We start from the raw sequence: 18733 nt of genomic DNA, 5'->3' as shown, positions 1-18733 counted from the left end.
CCCCTGCCGCAAGACAAAAAACTGCCCTGCACAAGAGCCCGCTGAAAGCAAAAGGGAAGGAGAGAAGGTGGCCCTGCTGTGCAGACAGCCAACTTGTCTCCATTGCTATCAGGCCAGAGATCTGAACATGACAGCAGCAGAAGCTGAAACTGCTGTCCTTACCTGGTGATGATTGCTAAATGAGGGGGATGCATGCAAGCTCCCATGAAGAGCACCACGTTCTCATGCCGGGTCTGCCTGTAGTTCATCACCTCCTTCTTGAAGAGCTTGAGATGGTCCTGATTGTTTCCATCCGTCTCCAGGAGCCTGATTGCCACCTCTCCGTGCCACTTGCCCCTGTAAACCTGCCCCCAGCGCCCTTGCCCGATGGGGTCCCCCAGCTCAATCTGCTCAAAGGGAATGTCCCACTCCTGCAGGTAGACGCTAGTTTGGCTGGCCTTGCGAGAGATCATCCCTTTCCAGTGCGGCCGCCTGCTCGGCAAGTCATCTATCTCATCATCATCATCTTCGGGTTCAGATTTATTCAACTCTTGTTCTTCTATCTGTTTTCAGGGAGGAAGGGGAAAAATAATTGTTGAACTAAAGTACCAGCTGCTCATTAAATGGACTTCTCAGGCCCATGGAATTGCTTCCCTCAAGCCAACAAACCCCAGTAAAGATTAATGATGGGAGATGCTCTAAAGGTCGTGTGTACTGACTGGACTTGGCTAAGTACCCAAAAACTTCACTCCTTATCCAGGCTTCATCATCTATGGAGTCCAGCTGGGAAGGCTGGAAGAACAGCCTGCCTCAAGATATTTCACCCCTTCTGGTTGGAGCCAGAGGGTTCAACCACAGGCAGCGCTGAGCCACTGAATCTAACACCACATATATACACATGGCTCAGGACCAGATCCTGAGATGTTCTAAGTCGCAGCAAAAAAAAAAGTAATGTTCTTAAAAGAAGGCAGCCCAAATCTTCATATAGTTCATGACAACATCCTACTGGAGCCTGGAATGAGGTTCTGATGTCGGGCCAGACCCCAAGCCCACAGGGAAAGCAACTGAAGAGCCCCCGTTGAAGACAGCAGTCTTTGAATTAAAACCTGTATTCACCTACCCATACAGCAGCCTGCTTGGGTTTTCAAACAGCAGAGCACTTCAGGAAGTCTGACTTGAAGCACTCAAACTGTACTGGACTGGTGAATACTACAGCACTGCTCATGCACTTCAGGTTAAGCACGTGCTTGAGGGTGCTGCTGTGCAGGAATCTCAGTGAGCTGATCTGATGGTTTATGGCAAGTCCAGGATCTTACACCTACATATGTGGTAGAGGCATGTGCTTAACTAGCTCCATCACTGCACCTTGAGATCTTTACCTGAAACTTCCAGCGGAGGAACTGCTAACAAAGGGTCCTGCCTGTACATTTAGAAATGAGCTCTTTTGCCCAGTTAGAAAGAGCGTAGCTAGAAGACGGGGAAATGAGGTGCTGCCAAGTAAAACTACTCGAGTAGCTGCACAGTTCCAGCACAAGCAGCGAGTTACTAGAGATCGTTCCTGGTACAGACCTCAATTTTATTAGACTGCATTGCTCTCCAATGGCCATATCTTCCAGGCAAGATCACTGCTATTTAACCCCCCACGAGGCATTTGTGACTATGAGAGGGGTGGGGAAAAATAGAGACATTTCTGCCTTTGTAAGCCTACCTCTGCATCATGGTCTTCAACTCCATCTGGTTCCGGCTGTTCATCAGCACTATCAAAAAAAGACAGGTTTACACTAAAACTAGGACACTGCATTGACTCAAGCTAGAAAGCTGCAATGCTGCATGCATTTAGAGCCACATATGGAATAGAGAATAACTACACAACACATCTCCAGTAGCAACCCACCCCAGAGGCAGACTTTGTTCCCCAGTTAGCCAAAGGAGCTTTTTAAGACTATTTCAGATTTGCAAATGAAACATTACCAAGGCCTTGCCTACACTAGAAAGTAGAGTGCTTGATATTGCAGCCATAACCAGCAACAGTAAGGCTCTGAATGGTTTTTCATGACATGATGAAAGCTAACAGTTTAGCAGCAAGATATACTATGGCTGGCTGCTGCTGAAAGAAGAGCACTGATCTTTTTAGTGTAGATGCACCTACAATGACAGTGCAGCGTGGAATACTGACAAGGATGCTACCGACTTCCCAACACCAGTCTGCCCCACTACAGCTGTGGTCTCTATACTATGTAGTTTGCAAAGAATGGCTGCTCAGAGCTGGAGAGATCACCGTCTGTCAACTGGAAGATCTTACAGCTTCCATTTCATTGGACTGTCCCAATCCCACCCCCACCCCTCCCCGGGTAGCAAGAAAGTAATGAGAGACCAGCAGCATTAGCACAACTAGATGTTAGAGGCATAGAAGGCTCTAAAAAAAACCCCAAAAAACCCAACCAAGCCACAGGACTTACTGAGAATCACGTATATAAATTGTTGGCAAGTTTATCCAGGCGCCTAAGTTACAAAATGGGCAAGACAAGATACTCAGCTGGTGCAGTTGTCTTAGTGCACAAGTAGTCTTGTTTCACTGGTACAAGTGCTGGGCTGAATCTACAACAATGCTCTGCTCTACAACCCTGCTTTACAGACGAGAAGCCTCTTCTACTTGCCAAGATAAAAACGTTAGGTCCTTCCAGTAAAAAAAGTAAGATCAGCCTGTGCAGGTCATATTTCAAAGACCGCATAGAGCGATCAAAATTCTAGCAGAGCAGGAAACCTCATCTTGCCGTCTCCTATGAAGCCATATACATGCCAGCAAATGCAGCTTCGAACAGCCTCCCATGGCTCTACTCTTGATATGCATTACTCTAGGCTGCCAGAGACCTTCAGTGCTCTGGTACTGTCAGTGCCTGCATGAGCCAATATACAGAAAAACAAGGGGGAACAATACAGTAAATTAAGTGCCAGTTAATCTTGGCAGATGTCGTCTTCTGAAGCCCAGAGGCCTATAAATCCAGTTAGATTATTGTCAGACAATTGGGCATAACAGACAGGGCATGTAATAACGAAATCTCCATTAAAACAGTTCTGATGGAAAACTGAGTTTTTGCCAAAACAATTTTTCATGGAAAGTAAAGCTTTCTGTACAAACTACCAACGTATTGAAAACCTTTTCCAGGAAACTAAAGTATATGTTCAAAAACTGATTTTTTTCCCCCCCAGCTTTTGGATTTCTTCAAGAAAATCCAATATCTTTCTGAGGAAAGTGTAGATAAAATGATTTTCTGGGTTAATGTTTTCAAAGGGAACTGAACCCATTTTTAACCGGCAATAATAATGGTATATTGCTATTAATGGAAACTTTAACTCTTAATAAGAGAGATATTAATCAATTTTTTCCCAGAGGTACTACGAAGCTTAAGATACCTACTAAAGTGGTCAGCAGATGTTATGTGCATCCCCCAGAGTTGTACTGTCAGAGCACAAAGTTAGTAGCAGAACTCAAGGCGACAAGGTTACTTGGGTGAATTTGATATCTTTTATTAGACCAACCCAAATAGTTGGAGAATAGTTATTAAGCAAACTATCTGATCAAGTATAATATTCCTGAAGAGCACACACCAACTGCTGAAACTTCCTTAGCCTGACGAAGGGTTTTTGAACTCGAAAGCTTGCTTAATAACTATTCTCCAACTATTTGGGTTGGTCTAATAAAAGATATCAAATTCACCCAAGGAAACTTGTTTGCCTATGTCCTTAGACCAACATGGCTACAACCTACACCCCTGTAGCAGAACTCAAAGCACTCTAGAAAAAACAGATTTTAACTCTGAAGTAGATATGCAAACACAAGGACAGAAGACAATACTTACTTAGTGTTTTCAGCTGTTTGTGGTGGCTGCATTCCTTGTGCTGTGGGGGGAATTTCTAAGAAAGCAGAAAAATTTGCAAATGTAAAACATCCTTTGTGCAGATGCCCAGAGCTGAAAATGCTAAAGTTGCAACACTACTCAAGATTTATTTCTTTTTCTAGTAAATGCATTACACTACCGATGCTGGTATTTTAACATAATCCTTAAACCATGATGAGAAAATGCAGTGCTAGTTTATGGGTGTTTGCGTTGATCAAGTCAGATTATTTTCCTGTTCAATTATCTGTAGTATTCTGCTAGTCAATCATCTCGTCATCCATTCATTTCTACTCTAGTAATGCAAATGCTTACATACACACTAGATTTAAGAAGTCACCATTTCAACTGAGTCACAACAGGACTTTTCAGTTACTTCGTATTAGGGATATACACTTAGGCGCACATTTTTATATGGCTTCTTAATCACACTGGTAATTTCATAGAGAGCAAATGACTGACCACTTGAATCATGTGGATCAGCAGCACCACCCAGTGTTGGTCACGGATTCTCAATAGGTTTTCCTCAAGGCACCACTCAAGCCTAACTTTCCTAGATAATCCAAGCCTGAGCTGTGTTTCAAAAGCCTGCCACAGGGATCAGTTGAAGACACAAGAGTCTGTAACTACCCATTTAGATCAGTTTATTACTCTTCAGTCAAAAATCACTGTTGTTTTTTGTTCAAGGATCTCCAAGTACCATGGATGTGAGAAGAAAGAGGGAAACTATCTGATCAAGTATAATATTAGATTGAGGGCAGGGAAAACTCATTTAAAAATCAACAGATTTCCATTTCAGGGCTAGGGGGACTCTGGTGCTTAGATATTCGATACAGTACTAGTACTCCACTAAGTACTAGCACTTAGATATTAGATACTAGCACTTCACCACTGTTACTCTTCTTTCTCCCTTCTTTGTGCACGTTTTCCAATGAAGTCCTTTTAAACAAAAATGAAAAGGACTGAATGGAACAAAATGATGCATTAGAGAGACTCTGTTGATAGTAGTCACAACTGTTGCATCACCTGGATGAACAAACCTAACAACTCAACATCGCAACTTTGACATGAAAGCCAAAATGCAGCAAAAAAAGCTAAACTTTCTTTAAACCCTGGGAACCAGATCCATTTAAAAGGAGTTGTTTTCACTTGTCCCACTAAGAGTCTCATTTGCAGATCCAAAAAAACAGAAGTAACATACTGGAAGGGGACACCACCACTGCACACACAACCCTTCAAGTTTCCACAGCTGGACATGACCATTTCACTTTAAAATGTGAACAAGGATCTCTCGCACCAGGCGAGGATGGTTTGGACCGTTACCATTTCAGTTCAGATGAGAAAAAGCTTTGATTGTTTGCATTTAGGCTTTGAAAATGCAGCAGCACCATGGTGGGACAGACAGCATGCAGAAGGCTTAAGACAATTAAAGTTCATGTAGAAGTGGTACCAGCTGGTTAGTAGAATTAAAGCAATGAACTCACCTGGGAAGATAAATTGTTGTCTGTGGTGAATGTAGTAGGCAGCTTTAAACAAAAAAGGACAGCAAAAAACAAAAAAGATCACCAGAAAAAAAACAAACAAGTTAGAGTGTCAAAAGACTGCACGAGCAAACGCCCCACACACATTCAATGTATTAGTCCCAACTCATTGTTTGAGCAGCAGGTTAGTAGATTACCAGCCTGCACTGCGGGTGGATAGCAGCACATGCATTTTGGGAAGCCTGCGTATGACAGGTGAAAAACAATCATTAGGACAAAGCCAGAGTTACTTAGGGAAAGTGGCTAGATGGGCACGCAGTGGCTAGGACCTCAGGTGGTGCAAGACAGCATACATAATATTGCTAGCACCAGCTCAAAACACCGCTCTTTTCATAGGATGTCAGTGTTGATCTCCCCATATGGGGGACGGGGATGTGGGGCTGAAGAGCAGGGAACTGAAGCTCCTTCCCCAAGGCTCCCTGGAACCCCAGCCATGGACATATCCACAAGGACACATTGTGAAGGGTATTCGTATCTACCCTGCTTTCTGACTGCCTTCAGACTAACATGGCAAACTGTCTCCAAATGCTAGGGTACACCAGGGGTGGATCTGGCCATCTCAATTTCTTGCTAAGTTTACTCCAAGAAATTGCCAGATGGGTTCTGTAGATCCATTCGGAGCTCAAATCCTTCTGCTCCTTTTCAGTTATCCCCTTATTGTGGCTATGATCATGGACTATACACATAAAAGTCAAAGGCACTTTCTACTGCTCTCTCCCCAGACTGGAGGTACAGTCTCCTGCAATAGAGAGAGGACCTCATTGCTCAAGTCTGAAGAGTCCCAAACGTGACACAGAAGTCCTCACCTTAAAGGTAAGGCCCGATGACTGTTTTGACAGTACATGACGTTAAGACTTGGTAGAAAGTGTGACATGTGACACAGTTAAAAGAAACACTGTCCTCCTTTGCTCAACTTCAGCACTTATCAGCAGTCTTTGCTCACACAAGAAGTCCCACTGGCTTCACATAACTCACAACAATAAAAATGGCAGGACTGCATCTTTATTTGGTAAGACTATCAGGGCAGACATTTCCCCATCTCGCCTGTGACTGAAGCATTACAAAAATGCTCACTAAAAGAGGCAGAGATTGACCTATGCGATGCATATGGAACAGATTTTTTCTTGGTTTCCTTTCCACATTCTGGCTCTGGTAAAATCAACGTGATCATGATATAAGGCCACTGATAAACACAGCAAGCAGCATGCATTTTATAATACAAAGGAGAAACCAGAGGAAGTTATCAATGATTTTTAGTACACCCTTGGGAAAAAAAAAAGAGGAGGAAATGAAAAGATCAGATCAGAAGAGACTTGTAAACGTTCCTCAATCTGTCTGGTTGGAGAATACTAGTTAAAGCCCAAAGACGTTTCAAAACCGGACTCATCTGAAGGGTATGAGCCTGGATCCTCTTGGCTGATATAAGTTCCCACTTAGCTTCATAATATTTAACCAAGGACAAAAACCATATTCAGACAGTCCCCAGGAAATCCTGGTGAGGAAGGGCCTGAGCAGCAGCCTGGGATTTCGCACTGTTCTGCTGTAACAGCAGTTACCTGGGAAGTTAAACCGGCCGTCCCGCTGGCCCATAGGCGAGGGATTCGGTGGAGGCGTCGCGCTGGGAGGGTTGGAAGACTGGAAAGGCGCTGGAGAGGATGGCGTGGAGGAGGTTGTAGAAGATGGGTTGCTGCTGGAGTCTAGATGGTTTATTACTGAGGGATGATCCTGCAAAGCAACAGAAGTCACTGAATGAGTTGGGTGATGAGTCACCCTCATTTCCCCAGCAAAAAGCATCAGTGAAAAACGTAGCTGGCAACCTGGCTTTCTGTTCAACAAGTAGTTGACGGAACGTGCCTGCCAACACTATTTTTTCCCCATTTCCAAATCTACAATTTGGTCTTCCTTGGCAAGCAGAGGAGCTTAAAGCCATGCAAAATGTGCATTTTACAAGTGGAACATGCCACATGTCAAAACCAGGAATCTGAGCAGAGATGCCAAAGCCACAACACATATGGAATAATGCCCCTCACTATTTCACAATTCAGTTGCTCACAGACACTGACCACCCAAGTGTCATTCCCCATGTACCTTCTTAGTTAGTGCTTTGGGGAGAGTCCCAAACTGCGGCTCTGTCGGTCTATCCACCGGGTTATTGATGTCAGAAGGTACAGACTCTGTCCTCCTTATTTTTGTTACTGAAAGGAGAGTCAGGAAAACAAGGGAGGAAAAAGACAAGATGGGGGAAAAGGTTTTATTCAGACTTCTTCTCATTGCATTATCACAAACAATTGTATATAAAATGCTAGAACCCACAGAAAAAACTTACAGGGAAGGAAGGATATTATTCTACAAGCTGGGGCCTCTTTAGTACATTTGTTATGGCATTTTAACCTGTGAACAGAGAGAGAGAGATTAAATGACAAGTTGTATCAGGCAATACAGAATCAAGGCCTCCCTTGTAGGTAGGCCTCACGCCAAATGCAAAGGGAAGCTGGGAAGAGTGCCTGCAGTTTGATGGAGTCCTGCTATCTGAAGTACTTATATGGTCCCCATTAAATCACAGCATCCAAGCACCCTCCTTTTTCAGTGAGGGGGTCCGCACAAACCCCATGAAGTGCTATTATCCCCATTTTACAGGTAGGGAGCAGAGGCAAGATCCTCAAAGGTAAGACACCTTGTTCCCATTACAAGTCCGGGCCTAAGCAAGTCCTGGTCTAATGTGCCCAGGTCCATACAGCAAGTGTGTGGCAGAGCAGGGACCGAAACCTCAGTCCTGCATGCCCCAAGCTGCTGGATCATGTTTCCTCGTACTTTGTCTCTACAGCCTGGGTAGGACTGCTGATCCCAAAAGCAGCATCACTGCTTAAAGAAATAAAACCACAGCTTAGAGATATGAAGTCACGTGTACATCATGCCTCAGAGCTAGGAATAGCAATCAAACAAGCATTCATCACGGATATAAATAATCCTGAATAATGCTGCAAGACCCTTCAGTCACGGGTCCACCATGGGGCTCACCTGCAGTGCTTGCACTTCACTCCAAACATCATGCTTTTCTGACACACGTGACAGATCTGAGATAACCAAGATTTTGTAGAGAATCTAAGCAGAAGGGAAGGGAAGCATTACACTGGGACAGTCGAAACAAAGCCATTGCGTCAGCCAAACTAGCACTGTAAACTGGCCGCAGTCAGACAATGTGCCCTCTAGGAAAAAGGAAACGGGTTCTCTTGGAACTATTGTTTTCTTTCCCCCCCCCCTCAATGAAAAGGAGCTGAAGAAAGCCAGCAACAGCATGGAGCTGACGTGGGACGCTTGTGTAGAACAAAAAGCTTCTGTACAGGAGGCAAATTCTGCACGAGAGGTCCAGGAGAAAATTGGAGATGAGCTTGTCTGTCAGGAAAACCACTGAACACGCAAATACCCCCTTGTTCCTCTCCTCGCTGCAGGATCCCACAGCTTTGCAAAGAGGAAACTAAGATTGCAGAGACCTCTCTCTAGCACAAAACACTGGCGTTACCAACCACTAGCAATCCAGGAAACGCCAAGTTAAAGCTAAACTTTCAAAGAGGGGCACCTAAGCCACCTTAAAATAGCTTCATTTGTCACCACTACAAACTCCAATAAAATAGGATGTTGCCCCATGCTGAACCACCCAGCTGGTTTCCCCTGCGGCTCAAACGGTTTTTGCCATTTACCTGTGCGTGACAGATAAGCCAATGTCTCTTCGTACCATCTGAGGGGATATATGAGGAATATCTGTTGAGGGAGCACATAATGCAATTCAGAAAGAGTACTTGCCTCAAAAAGAGTACCCATGGTTTGAGATAGCTCTATAAATTATATTTCTAAGATAAAAAGCAATATAGCCTATAAATAGAGCGTGAATATATGGATATATGCTTCTAAAATCAGTGCAGTCTAACATGAGTTTATCTTTGTTCCTAGTTTAGACTGGGATATGCAGAAGCACCTCAGGGGGAAGGGGAGGGAGGCACCCAGTGCCCACTGATTTGACCCACCCCTCGCGGCCTTCACCTAATGGACCAGGGTCCTCTTCAACACCAAGATTAATTTGTGCAAACTGTACTCCTACTCAGAAATACTTGCTCTCACAGGGCAATTCACTTAACAGGAGGAAAGCACTATACATACCTTGTAACATTAGCAAGGGAGTCATTAATAGATGAGCAGGGGGGCATAAAAAATTGCAGCATCCTCTTTTTTTTTTTTTTTTTTCTCTTCAAATGTCCAACAAGGGGACAGATTTAATTAGAAAGCTGTTGCATCACATCCTGTCTTACAACTATGAAACAAGAGTTGTTTTCTTAGTAATGCTTCTCAGCAGGAGGTCTTAAACTGCTTTTGCTAAGGAAGGAAATGTCTGTGTTTTATATTTGGGGAAACTGAGGCAGGGAATGAAGGCGTGACTAGACCATGATCGCCCAGCAGGTTAGTGGAAGACGTGGGATCTAGGTGGCTTAAATCCCAGTCCAGGCCCACGAGTCCTTAAGCCACACCGCCTCCAACCACTTGGCTTGACATGAGAATTGAAATGCTTCCTCAGCCTGACAGAGGGTTTTTAAACCCGAAAGCTTGCTAAATTTTTTTTCCAGCTATTTAAGTTGGTCTAATAAAAGATATCAGATTCAGCCAGAGAAGCTTGTCTGCCTAAAAACCTGCCTTACTTTCTTAATGCGATATGTGGTCATGCAAAAATGAAGTTTCCATTAGCATCCAAAGACCCTGGAAAATCCAGCCTTGCAATCTCTCATTCTGTCCCTAGATGGCACCAGATCCCTTTTCCTGACAGCATCACTGAACATTTAAGGCACCCACATTTTTCAGTGTTACTCATTATGCTTGAATAAGAAACCTTTTTAAAAAAAAAAACAAAAAACAAAAAAAGCTTTCTAGGACTACGTAATGGCTCTATTTCTTTAAATGTAGAACTAGGCAATGGTGCCCACAAATGAAGTTAAAGATTTAACTACCACACATTGATACAAAGGGGTCTGGTAGTTAAGAAAAAAAAACCACAAGTCAGCTTCAACTTCGGTCCAATCCGTAAAATCTCAAGGTTTCTTTGGATTAATCTTCTGAAGAGCTAGTGTGGACAAAAAGAGGACTGAACCTGCAGCTTGATGCAACTATACCGGGGTGAATGCATCCACAGTGAAGACTTGCAAAGGTAGCAAAGAGGAACATACTGCAGGGTACAGGCACACAATTCCCCCCCCGCGGACAGTGAACTGAAGATGGCCCCAAAGTCTCTTACCGAACCTAGAAGGGGAAGAGAAAACAAATAAACAAATGAACATTTTTGGACGTGAATAAATCAGGTAAAGGGAGATACAGACTTCTCCCTGGAGCACACACTGGATTGCAACCTTTCAGGTCAAGGTTTCAAATTCAACCTCTGCTTTTGAAGCATCTCTTCACCTGCCATCAGTCAGTCCTGTGCAAAAGTGACAACATTCCCCAGAGCTTCCTTCGACAAGTAGGTTTGGTCAAGAAGGCTGGGATTTTCTAAGGGGCATGAGGGCAGGGCACCCAAATAATTATGGTGTCCAACTGCCTCTGAAAACCTGAGCTACAAGTTCCATGTACAAAAACCCTGAAAAAAAACCCCACAGAGGACACGCACAACTCAGAGGACGTGTGAGGTCTGTTTGTCCCATTGAAGTCTCAGCATCAATTAAATGATGCATGAGTCACCACACAGCCTTGGGCCCCACTGAGGTCAAGAGGAGTCTGACTTCAGTAGAATCCAGGATTTTCTCATTGGATTTAAAACAAAAGTTATATGCTGGCCGTAGACCTTTTCAGTTCAAAGGCATGCCTTCCATCCATTTTCAAATGGAAGTTATATCCTTGCAGCGATCAGAGACCCAACAGGGCTAGGGGGTCAAGAGAAACTTCATACACCCTCCCACCAAAAAGCACAGGGTTCATCACATGGCCCCATGTGATTTTTTCAATAAACTCTTTTATGCAGATCAGTGAGCATGACAATGTTGCACCATCAAAATCATGGCTTTGAAGAGAGCTTGGCACTGAGACCCAGCACACACCCCCTCCATCTTAACTCACAAATTGGCAACCTCCCCATACACAAGAGGGAATTTCTCTCCTCAGCTCAGGGAGAACACACAAGCAATTCCTTTGTAAAGGCAATCTGTAAAGCTAGGTCCTTGCTCTGAGCCCCTCCAAAGAGTACTGTACATTGGTACTGCTTTGGTGCCAGCTGCAGTGTGTGGGTCTTATCTAGGCTTCCCCATAAACTGGGGTATTCAGAAATGGTGGGGATTCATTTCTTGGCTACTTTCATGTATTAATACAGTGCTTTTTAACCTCCCTCATCTCAGGTTTTCTAAAAAAGCATGTCACAAAACCAAAGCTGACATGCAAATCTGTACACAAAGATCGTTTCTTTTGTCACCAAGACACTAAAAATGGGGCAGCTGTTTAAAAGCCCACAGCAAAACCCAGCTTTGAGCAAACAGCAACCCAGTGAACTGCAGAGAATGTAGGTAGGCAGGGTATAATTGCTGGATGTGGAATTTAGGCATGACATTCTTGCAAAAAATGTTATGAGAACCTCAGCAAATGCAAAGTTATCCAAGCCTCAACGTTAAAAATACAAATCTCAAATAGATTGCAGCCACAAGCCCCCTTCCCATGAATGCTGTGTGCTGCGGCCTCTACTTAAGGAGGATGGTGAAGGAACAGTGGCACCATGACCAGGTCACTAGACACCACCGCCTTCAACATCTGGATCCATGAAAATACTGATACTGGTCCAAGCCAACGTAGTGTAGGAAGTGCGGTGGGAGAGCTGCAAAAGATGTTGCAGGCCTGGCACCCCCAGGGTAAGACTTGTAGGGCATGCATATCTACTTCTCAGTTTCAGTCACTTCAGGACACAGGGCCTGTTTCACTCTCCATCACTTTCTGGTTACTTTGGCATCCAAGATATGTGCCTTTGCACTGAAATACTCCATGCAGTCAGCCTCCCCGATAAAACATAGCCCAAGCCCCATGAGCAAAGAAGGGAACGTCCTGTACTTACTTTATTGGAGGAACTTCATCTATCCTGTTGCCCAACTGCGATTCATGGGACTTGCTTCTTGTGAGGGTTGGGAAATTAGGGAACAGCTGAAAAACCTTCCGGGAAGGAGGAGGGGGAGTCCGCGGAGGTTTAAACTTTTGTTTCCTCTTTGACTGAGGGGTGGTTGGCGGTGTGATGGTGATGCTATGTGGAGTCCGAGGGGTTATTCTACCGCCATGGGTAGGGAAACTAAAAAGGTCCAGGAGGTTGTTATCTGAACAGGCAGAAGGTCCTTGACTCAAGGGCAGAGACTCTGAGGAGGGCAGAGTGGACACCGACACAGAGCGCAGCTGTGGGCTGTTGCCTTTTGCCAGGTGTGATGTGCCATGAGTCCACGTGGGTATCGGGGCGCAGAAGGGCTCCAGCAGCTGTGCGGAGCTGTTCTCTCGGCGTGCATCAGAAAGGTTCCAGAGCAGATCGTCCTTTAACTCGCCACCTGTTCACCGATGGGATCAGCATTAGCAAAGCATGAAACCCCAACATGGACTTTCTAGAACAGGTTTTTCCCTAGCAGCTATTTCACTCCTAAGACTTTTCTAACCACCAGCAAAAATTACCCTTAAAGTGACTGCAAGGGAAACAATTCCCCTTTCCTCAACTGCAGCCATGCACTTCAAAAGTTTGTATGGCTGCACTGCCAGCACGGGGCCAGACCGACAGAGGTACCGAGGCAGCTAGAGACGCTGAACAGTCACCTAATGGTATTCACAGAGGTGTCTCAACCGGTCAAGTGCCTAACTCCCAGTGGAAATCTAGGGGATTTAGGTATTACACTTACCTCTAAATCCCATTTGATGATTATTAGCATGTGCAGAAGTGATAATGCCTCCATAAATGTGGCAGACAGTGAAACAGAAGGGAAGGGGAGGAGATCTCTTCTAATCAATAATTAGATGTTCATGCCCCTGCCCACTACTGGTGCCTACCAATGCCCATCACTTTCCACACGCCAGATATCTTCAATATCAAAGTACAGGTGCTGCCATTAGAGCCAGAGTGCCAGTCTTCTTCCCCAAATTCCCATGTTTATACCCATTTAATTAATTTTATGTCCTACAAAAGCTACCGAGGATGGGCCCTGGAATAAAGTAAACTTCCAAAGCTTCCCATCTTCTATAAATGCCTCTGCTCAAGGACCGCCTTGAACTTCAGAAGGCTCCTGTGAAGCAGGCAAGTATTACTTGCTCCCAGCAAGCTCCTGTTACAGGAGTGGGATGCTGAGCGACAGGAGCCTGCAGGCAGCAAACGTCCAGCACATGAAGGGGAATAACTCCCATGCTCAGATTCAGCAGTTATTGTTTAGAAGAATTGCTTCAGTTTAACCTAATTTATGTTAATGATTTTCCCCACTTGGGGGTCGGGGGGAATGGGCAGTTATCCCTCACAAAATTAAGCACGTGCTTAAGCAATCTGATGTCAAGGGCATTAAACATCTTGCCTACAATCATAACAGTCAGTGGCAGAGCTGACAGTAAAACCCACAAGTCCTGGCTCCTAGCTTCCAGCTGGGAAAGCTACCCTTCGAGGAACAAACATGTAAATACCCCTAGCTTTGGTGCCAGTGTCATGTCTGAGAGGAGACCGTGACACTTCTCCCAAACTAGAGGCAATGGCTCTTTTGCCACTGTGTGTGGAAAGTACTTGAAAATCCATCGCGGAAAGATCAGAAGAAAAGGGAAAAAAACAAAAAGGAAACATGAAATCAAGCTCTTTGCGCACTTTTCCATTTGCTTGTCCCTCCATTCACCGGGGATATGAATGGTCACGTTACCAAAAGGAAAGGGCACCTTTCAGCAACAGAATGGGTACCAAGAGGAGATCTGTTGCAGATCAGTAAGAGTTTGCTGCAAGCAGCGCACGTACAAATCCAAAGGTGTACGCACCGGAGGGCAGAAAATAGCATCATGGGGATCCAAGCATCCGTTTCCAGCGATGCTAGACCAGACCCAGTCACATTTCTGACTTCCCTCCTCGCAGCTTGAAGATTGTGCTCTTACCTCACCAGCAACACGGATTCTGCAAATGGCATTTGGCCAGCGCTGACGTGCAAAGGAGACCGAACCCGACTGCCCATGAAAAGCAGTGGACTCTGTTGCTTTTAATTAAAGTCAGTTCAGTGACTAAAAGCACACTTTAAACACTTGCAATCTCCTGGTGCTATTAGATGCCCCACCACAAGTTTGAAATCAGACAAAAAACCTGCTGAAAACCCAGAAATACTGAGTTAAGGGATACATCCGCACAGCCTCTACCTCTGGAGCTGGCAGGGCCCAACAGGAATGATGTGCAAGTTCTGCACCTGACAGCTATTTGCAGGCTGGGGCATCAGACCCAAACCTCAGTACACAAGAAACAGGTTTATTAAAAATCAACAGGGGGACATTTCTATGCAGCCATTTCCAGAGCGGTTTCCCAATCGCAGCCTCAGATGCATGCCCAGATCCAGACCGTGTCCATCACTGGAGCCTGACATGCTTTCAGAAACAAAACTCTGCTTTTGATGCTGGTCACAGAAGAAGGCCAGGGAGAAGATGCTCCAGAAATTTTAGACCATCTTACAGAATGGGAAACAAGAAGGGGGAGCAGAGCAGCTGCCTAATTAAACATTAAGTGCACAGAACAAGGACGTTTCTACCTGATTCGGTCACCTTCCTTAAGCAGCCGAGAGCTCCATTGAGCCGGGAACACTCCTCCTCCCTGGCACCACATCTCTTCATGGTTTCTTTCACCTTTGACTCATTCATTTCCAGCAAGGCATCCAGGGTCAGCTCCTCTGGTAGTCTCTGTGAAAAAACAGGTACAAAAAAATGGCCACTGTTTGTTTGCTCTGAAGCATTTTCTGTAAAGCCGTCTGCGATCTGACTCACTCTCGACTCATCCCGGCTGTGATTCTCTCTCAAGATCACTGGGTCAGTAGTGACTGCACAGCATACCTCGCTCAGTGCCCAACAGCTGCTCCACAGGCTCCTCTACAATCCTCTTTCTATCTAAGCTGTAAGTAGGCAGATGTGGAAATGTGCTTTTTATCAGCAGCATGTTACACTCACTCTCCCAAAAGTATTTGAAGGGACGTTGGGTCCCGATTAGATCGGTTCGAGTTGTTGAGTCACGATCCCTTATCTCCAACGTGGGAAAAAGGGGAATTCCTTTTCACCAGAGTCTTCAGGAGCAAATATTTGACGTTTTTTGATCAAAAGCCTGGAAACTTCAGCTACAAATGTTTGGCAGATGCCACCCACACGGAAAAAGAAAACAACAACCCAACCCTTTATATTCAAGGCAAACCCAGGTTGTTATTCGCAGAAGCTTAACGGTGGAAAAATTATGGAAACCCCTAGGAATATTTTCCAGGACGATATCCGCATAGAAAGTTATGCCCAGAGCAAGCCACTAATTTGGGGAGAGGGGGAGACAAGGTGGGGAAGGGAGACTGGAATGACAAGGCTCAAATAAGATGAATACAAAAGACCCAGCAGGACAGGAAGCTTAAAAAAAGAGCTTGTTTCCTGCACAGAGTCAAGTTTTGTTTTAATGCCCTTGTTCAGTGTTTCCAACATAAATTTGCCACAATTAAAATTTTAAAAAAAATTGGCCGGTCGAAGGTATGCAGCATCTGAGCCAAGCATCCCATTCCTAAGAATTCCCCCAAGGCTTTTGCCCAAACTTATGGTTGCCAACTCCCACAATTTAATCACGTTTTACAGCATTTGGGATTTTTCTTAAAGCCCCAACTCCTGGAACCATCTGATTACATGGCTATTCCAACTTTCATCTTTAAAAAAAATAATAATAAAAAAGGGGGAGGAGGGGAGAAGTGGAGGAGTTTCTCACACTTACCGTCAGAAAGAAAGAAAAAGCCTGAGAAAATGAATCTTCAAGACTCAAACCCCAAAGGCAAATAAAATACAAAAATCGGGGGGGGGTCATAAGGAAAAGAGCCTCCTCCAAAAACCTCGGATCATTTTTAATTCAGGTCTCACGATGCCTTTGGGATCTGACTCATGATTTTGAATCCCATTGATGGCCGTGCTGCAGGCAAACCTCCTGAGGTTGGACTAGGGTTTCATCCCCTACCCCTGTTCAGAAACAGCAGTCCCAGTAATTTTAGTGAGCTGTTTTTAGATAAAGGGAAAATAACCTATCCAGAAAAGACAGAAGAAAAAGGACTAGCAAGCGTTTCTTCTGCAACAGAAGGTGTCTGAACGGGACCAAAATGGCAAGGGACTCACGGAAATGCCCATGAGTTTTGAAATACAGTGAGCAGAATAAGGGACCAGACTAAACCATACCTAGAAAGAGCTTGGTGATCTTTTCTTTTCCTTCTATAATTAGTACTAGCAAACAACACCACAAAGGCCCCAACTGAGACTGCATTATTATTTGCTGTCCTGCACATTTGAATTTACAAGATGCCAAATTTCCCAAATCCCATGGGAGCATTTGGTTTTGAATGATTTCCAGCTGGATTTGAAGCGTGAAGGATGAAGACCCCACTCGACTCACGGGGGGATCGTTAACCCGTTCCAAACTTCGCCAGTATAAAGGAGACCGAGACATTGAAATGGTTTGGGTTGAACCTGAGACGTCCTTACCCAAGCTGGACTGTCTGAGGTTCTCCCATCACTAGGTTTTGTTGAACAGGAATCAGATTTACTTCTCAAAAGCAGGAGTCGAGACACGAATCATGGTCCAACTGCCTCCAGATTATTGAAGTTATTTTAGGTATTCTAAAATGCTCAGCCCATCTTGCCTGGAGTTAACTAACCTGGGGTAAAAATCCACTACAAGGGTTTCTCTCTCACCTTGCAGCAGGATTTTACCTCCTGCTCTCCAACACGTGGTGAGAGCACGCCTCTTCTAGCAAAAAAAGCCTTCGACTAAGATCTAAATCCTACCAACTTTGAGTAAGACTTAAGTGTCCAAGTCATTTCAATGCTTTTAAAAGTGTTTACCCTCTGTTTAAAAGCAAAACCTAAAAGCACACATAGTATGGTTTTGCAGAGAACGTCAGCCTAGGAATGAGTGGTTTCTGCTAGCTCTTTACACACATCTGATCAGTTTGAAATTCTCGAGTTTGCAAGCAAATGATCCCTTTGGCAAAACAGTAAGTCAAGTTACCTCTTGAAGCCAGGCCTTACCACGATTTTGTCCTCCACACCGAAAACTGAGACAGAGACAGGCAGCGTGCAGCCTTTAGTCAGTGGATTCAAAGTTCAGGGCTTTCCCATGCTCACAAAATGGAAAGAAATATTATGAGGTTTCAGCATTTCAAATGAGTCGTGAACATCGCCGCTAATATTTTGTTGCTAGGAACTTGTCGGTCACAAGTGCTATGCCACTTCCCAGAAAATGTGACGTTGAGATTCAACATCTGAAAACAGGAACAATGCGGGACCAAAGTATGCTTCCTTCTGTAGTTTTGAAGGCCAAGAAGATAGAATCGGACTGGTAATAGTGAATCAATGCCAATCTCTACTACAGGAGATAATTAACTCCTCACCAAGCCCTAAGATCCGTTCCAGCATCCCACCCCCCACTGAAGCATCACAGCCCTTGTATGCATTACTGAACAGGTTCGAAAGATGCAGGATAAAACCAGCAGCGGCCTTCGGACGGGGGTCAGACTCGATGACCTATTGAGGTCGCTTCTGACCCTAACATCAAGGCTGGAAAGCGACCTAGATTACTTTGCTAGTACTTTTGGCAACCCTGTCATTCCAGAACTAAAGCATCAGCCACAAAGTCATGTTACCTAGTATAACCACACTCCCACTCTCCCAGGCATGATGCAGCAAGCAAGCAGTAACCCATCAGGAAGTCAAGTCAATCAGTAAATGCGGCAGATTCAGAGTTTCTCCGAATTTTGTCCTCCAGATTTAAAATTGCAAGTATGAGTGGGCAGAGTGCGGGGGCAGTGGTTAGAGTTCAACACTGGAAATCAGAGGACCTGGTTTCCAGTCCAGGAGACAGACAAATGCCGAACAGCAAGATTCACCAAGGAACCTGGGCACATAAAGGGGGGATTTAGGCAGAAGATGGCACCTGAATCAAAGAGAGCAATCTACAGATGCCTCACCTAGCCCTCGAAACACTGCACTAACGAGCCATTTTGCATTTGGATTAAAGTCACTGCACTGAGTGACTACCAAGCCATTACCCACCTGGTAATTTGTGCATTTGATTCTTTCTACCTAAGCATTGTACTT

General features: G+C 44.7%; 1 protein-coding gene across 11 annotated transcripts in view; it reads right to left on the bottom strand.

Moving 5' to 3' along the window:
* KSR1 (kinase suppressor of ras 1) overlaps window positions 1–18733 on the bottom strand; it is a 94156-nt gene that overhangs the window by 16274 nt on the left and 59149 nt on the right. For 10 of the 11 annotated variants that reach the window (XR_003095359.1, XM_025210581.1, XM_006016088.2 and 7 more), the window contains 12 exons: window positions 15163–15310; window positions 12489–12963; window positions 10695–10699; window positions 9115–9175; window positions 8435–8518; window positions 7743–7807; window positions 7505–7611; window positions 6973–7141; window positions 5360–5401; window positions 3840–3894; window positions 1688–1736; window positions 163–542 (listed from right to left, as the gene is read on the bottom strand). Coding sequence is in view for 10 of the 11 variants with exons in the window: in XM_025210581.1 (XP_025066366.1) it covers window positions 163–542; window positions 1688–1736; window positions 3840–3894; window positions 5360–5401; window positions 6973–7141; window positions 7505–7611; window positions 7743–7807; window positions 8435–8518; window positions 9115–9175; window positions 10695–10699; window positions 12489–12963; window positions 15163–15310 (1640 nt within the window). In the remaining variant the exon portion in view is untranslated. The remainder of the gene's footprint in view (window positions 1–162; window positions 543–1687; window positions 1737–3839; window positions 3895–5359; window positions 5402–6972; window positions 7142–7504; window positions 7612–7742; window positions 7808–8434; window positions 8519–9114; window positions 9176–10694; window positions 10700–12488; window positions 12964–15162; window positions 15311–18733) is intronic. The other variant, XM_006016086.3, reaches the window with a different exon arrangement.

Source organism: Alligator sinensis, unplaced genomic scaffold, assembly GCF_000455745.1.
Source record: "Alligator sinensis unplaced genomic scaffold, ASM45574v1 scaffold118_1, whole genome shotgun sequence".
NCBI classification, from domain to species: Eukaryota; Metazoa; Chordata; order Crocodylia; family Alligatoridae; genus Alligator; species Alligator sinensis.
This window is presented reverse-complemented; position numbering and strand designations above follow the sequence as displayed.